This window comes from Antrostomus carolinensis, unplaced genomic scaffold, assembly GCF_000700745.2.
Source record: "Antrostomus carolinensis isolate BGI_N321 unplaced genomic scaffold, ASM70074v2 scaffold9846, whole genome shotgun sequence".
Taxonomy (NCBI): Eukaryota; Metazoa; Chordata; class Aves; order Caprimulgiformes; family Caprimulgidae; genus Antrostomus; species Antrostomus carolinensis.
The window spans coordinates 1-3,712 of NW_010323916.1; the positions used below are offsets into that span (position 1 = coordinate 1).

General features: G+C 37.4%; 1 protein-coding gene across 1 annotated transcript in view; it reads left to right on the forward strand.

Annotated features, from left to right (window-relative positions):
* Positions 1-1,602: 1,602 nt before the first annotated feature.
* Positions 1,603-3,712, forward strand: part of PRDX4 (peroxiredoxin 4) — a gene marked incomplete at its 5' end in the record, with an annotated part of 6,482 nt that continues 4,372 nt past the window's right edge. The window contains 3 exons of the mRNA XM_010170747.2: positions 1,603-1,624; positions 1,955-2,072; positions 3,074-3,190. Of these exons, the coding sequence (XP_010169049.2) occupies positions 1,603-1,624; positions 1,955-2,072; positions 3,074-3,190 (257 nt within the window). The remainder of the gene's footprint in view (positions 1,625-1,954; positions 2,073-3,073; positions 3,191-3,712) is intronic.

Genomic DNA, 3,712 nt, shown 5'->3' on the forward strand with positions numbered 1-3,712 from the left:
CTCGGGGCGGGCGGGGGGAAGGCCCAGCGACCCTTCCAGGCCCACGTTTTTCTCGTGGTAAATTAACAGCAAGTTTCACTGACATTTGGCGAGGTCTGGGCTTCCAGAAATAGCGGCTGAGTTAAGGGCAGCCCGCTAAGCAACGTACAGAAGTGTTCTGTGCTCACACTGTGGTTAGAAATTCTGAGCGGTCACCTCTCCTAACGCTCTCCAGTCATTACTGGGCTTGGTTTGCCACTGGCTTTTGTACCCGTGCTCTCCTGTGATTTAAATACCTGATAGCAGACCTGGCTGCAGACATCCCTAATGGAGTCGCAGTGAGATGTACAAGGGCACCTGTTCAAGCCCCGTTCTGCCTAACAGAGGATGGAGAGAAGTCAGGTAGCAGTGATCTTTGCTGTGTGAATTTACAGCTTTAAATCATTTTCCTCTACAAGCCAGGGCATAACTTCCATTTAAACAAAAAATTGGTTTTTCTTCCCTTTGTAGTGTAAGTTATTGCAGCATTTCAGACAAGTAGTTTTAAAGAAACAAAAAAAAAAAAGTCACCTTAATTTAGAAAGGGTGACATTTATTTCATTTATTTTCCTGCTCCCAGTTAATCTGAAGGTCAGTTTAAGGGACTGTTTTGCTACAAAGATACTAGATTTGGGGTGTCACTGTTTTGTAAACACTAGATTTGGGGTGTCACTGTTTTGTAAACATTGATCCTTGCTTTCACTCGAAAACAGTCCCATACCTGCAAAGAAACGTTGGAAGTCTGAGACTAGATTTGGGGTGAAACATTTTTTGAGAGATTGATCCTTGCTTTCACTCGAAAACAGTCCCATACCTGCAAAGAAACGTTGGAAGTCTGAGGCTTGAAATCTGATCGGAAAGAATTCTGCAGAAGACTTGAGGGGGAGAAGAGCATTTCTTAAAAAAATGTAAACTGAAATTATCAGTCGTATAGTGTCTCTCTGTACTTGTATTGCTGCATCCTTCCCACTTGGCCACCATCTCTCTGATGGTTTGGGGTATTTTTTACATCTTCACTAACTATTTTCTACAGCTGTGAGTTGTCCTAAGAAAAGGAGGGACTAACAATGCAGTCCTCACCCGGATAATTAAGATTCTCTATATTCTTCTCAACAGCATTTCCCCAATTTATTGCGGCTGTATGTCAATGTCCTTGACATCACAAGTGTATTCAGATCACCTTGTGTCTCCAGCATACCTTATCCTTTGTCTCAGAATTCATATTACTATGAAAATAGTACCTGTCAGAATAATTTTTAGTATTTTAAATTCAAGGTTAATCCCTTTTGATCAGAATAGTAAATGTATTTCATGCCTTTTAATTGGACATTTTATTTGAAACACAACTATCTTTAAGTTACAGTTTGTGTAGGAGTTGTAATTTAATAAATACACACTGCATTTTTAGGCTTTTGTCTCTAAATGTGTAGTAGCATGTATTTTTTGTGGACTTGAATTCCAAGTACTTCTTGGCTAAAAAGTAACAATAAGAATTTGAACCATCATATGCCTCTGGCTCACAACAGCTACTCGTAACCAACAAGTAGTGAAGGTTCCTGAAATCCTGAACAGCTTCTCCTTCAGTCTAACCGACGTTCTGCCGCGAGCTGGTAGTACACACATGGTTTGTTCAATATGCCCGGATAAGGTTTGTGTGGCCTTGATTATCAGTGATTCAGAGGGCTCATGCATAAGCACAAATTGGTCAAATTATTTACTTTCCATGTGTACTGAAACCTACGTTTCTTCATCATCCTGAAACTTCTGCCAGTGGTGAACTTTTTAAAGTGGAGAGAAAGTTTCATTTTGCAACTGTGGTTGCTTTTCAAGCAAAAGGAGGAACAGTTGACCTTGCACACCAGCTAGCTAATGAACAGCTTTGTTTGAACACGTGCTTTGTATTCTGACTTTCAATTGAATGTCCTTTGTATTTCAGTCTCCAAGCCAGCACCTTACTGGGAAGGGACAGCAGTCATTAATGGAGAGTTTAAAGAGCTGAAATTAACAGATTATGAAGGAAAATATCTTGTCTTCTTCTTCTATCCTCTTGACTTGTAAGTAAGACCACTGTAGACACATCAAGACTGAGTGCAGCTACACTAGACTCGTAACTTATTAATTTTTCTCTTTTTTTGAGGTCTTGGGGGTTTTTTTTGTAAGGGCTTGGGGGAGAAGAAAGGAGAGTCAAAAGAAAATACATTCTTTGTATGTGTGTTTTCATCATGCATTGGTAAAACTAACACAGTCTTCATCCCAGTAAGCGTGTCCACTGATTTGTGTCTCCACACAAAACAATAACTTTCAGTCTGTAATACCCAGTCAGGCAATGTTTACATCCCATCTATATTTTCTAGATTGTATGTGGTGTATCTAAGAGATGGCCTTTTCCATTTAAGCTCATCCTATAACATCCTAAGAACACTTAACATTGCTCTCCTTTATTTGGAATGCATTAATGTCATTGATTGAGTGAAAACACCTCAGCTTTCTACCAGAAAATCCCATTCTTTTCCACAAAATGAAGAAAAGAGGACAGAGATGGTGTAACTACCTTAATGTTATAAAGGAAATAACATGGTTCTTCGCTCTTAGCTTCAAGACCCTAGAAATTGTGATCTATTTACCATTTTATTTCTTCTGTAGTGGAAAAAGTTCACGTCAAAATAATTAAAATTTGCATACATGCACAGTTATTACTGTGTATTTATTTACTGTATGCAAATTTTTCCTCTAAAAAAATGCCGTATTGTGCTTAAATTCAGCCACTTACTTTCTTTTAGACTTTACGAATATTAATTCTAAACATACTTGTATCCAGATTGTAATCTAACTGTACGTTTATAATCTTCTTCAGTAATAAACTGTTTGTAACTAAGCTAGAGTCTGAGGCTGGAAGATTTGTCACACAGCATTTTGGTTAAATACTTGAAGAAGCAATAAAAAAATAAGTAAAAGCTGAAATCATTTATGATAAAGCCACAATTTTAAGTCAAACAGGGAACATACTGGATGTTTCATGAAATTTTGACTTTATGTCTTGTCTTAAATTATCTAGTACATTTGTATGTCCAACTGAGATAATCGCCTTCAGTGACAGAATTGAAGAATTCAGAGCAATAAATACCGAAGTAGTAGCATGTTCTGTGGACTCAAAGTTCACTCACTTAGCATGGTATGTATCTTATCCTTGTCTTTCACTAAAAATTATTAATGGGTCCATCTTAGCTGAAGAACTGTATCCCCAGATTTGTAGCCTATGGAGGTATATCATAATGTGTAAAAGTGTGATGCTATTGATCCAGATCTTTAAAATATTTTTCAGTGGTGAAAATTTTTAACCCTAGTTCATGAAAGTACCTTTATCTTTGAAGCTTGTTTAATATGTATTGCTTGAAACGTATCATGTCTCAGTCTAAAAAAAAACACCTCAAATAAAAAAAAAAAAAAGATAAGGATGCAGATCTGTGTAAATGCATCACACTGTCCCAGTTCGTGAGTGCATTGGTATAAGGCCAATAAGACTGATAAGAAAGAGGTCATTACTAATAGACGTGGCCAAAACATGAACCATTACTGAACATCTTGCTCCAGCTATAAATAGTATTCATTTCCCTTGTGTGCAGAACAAAAAAAAGTCACTTGCACTAAATCCTTCTGTCTGTGCTGTTCTGGTTTGTGATATTTAACTTTGTGT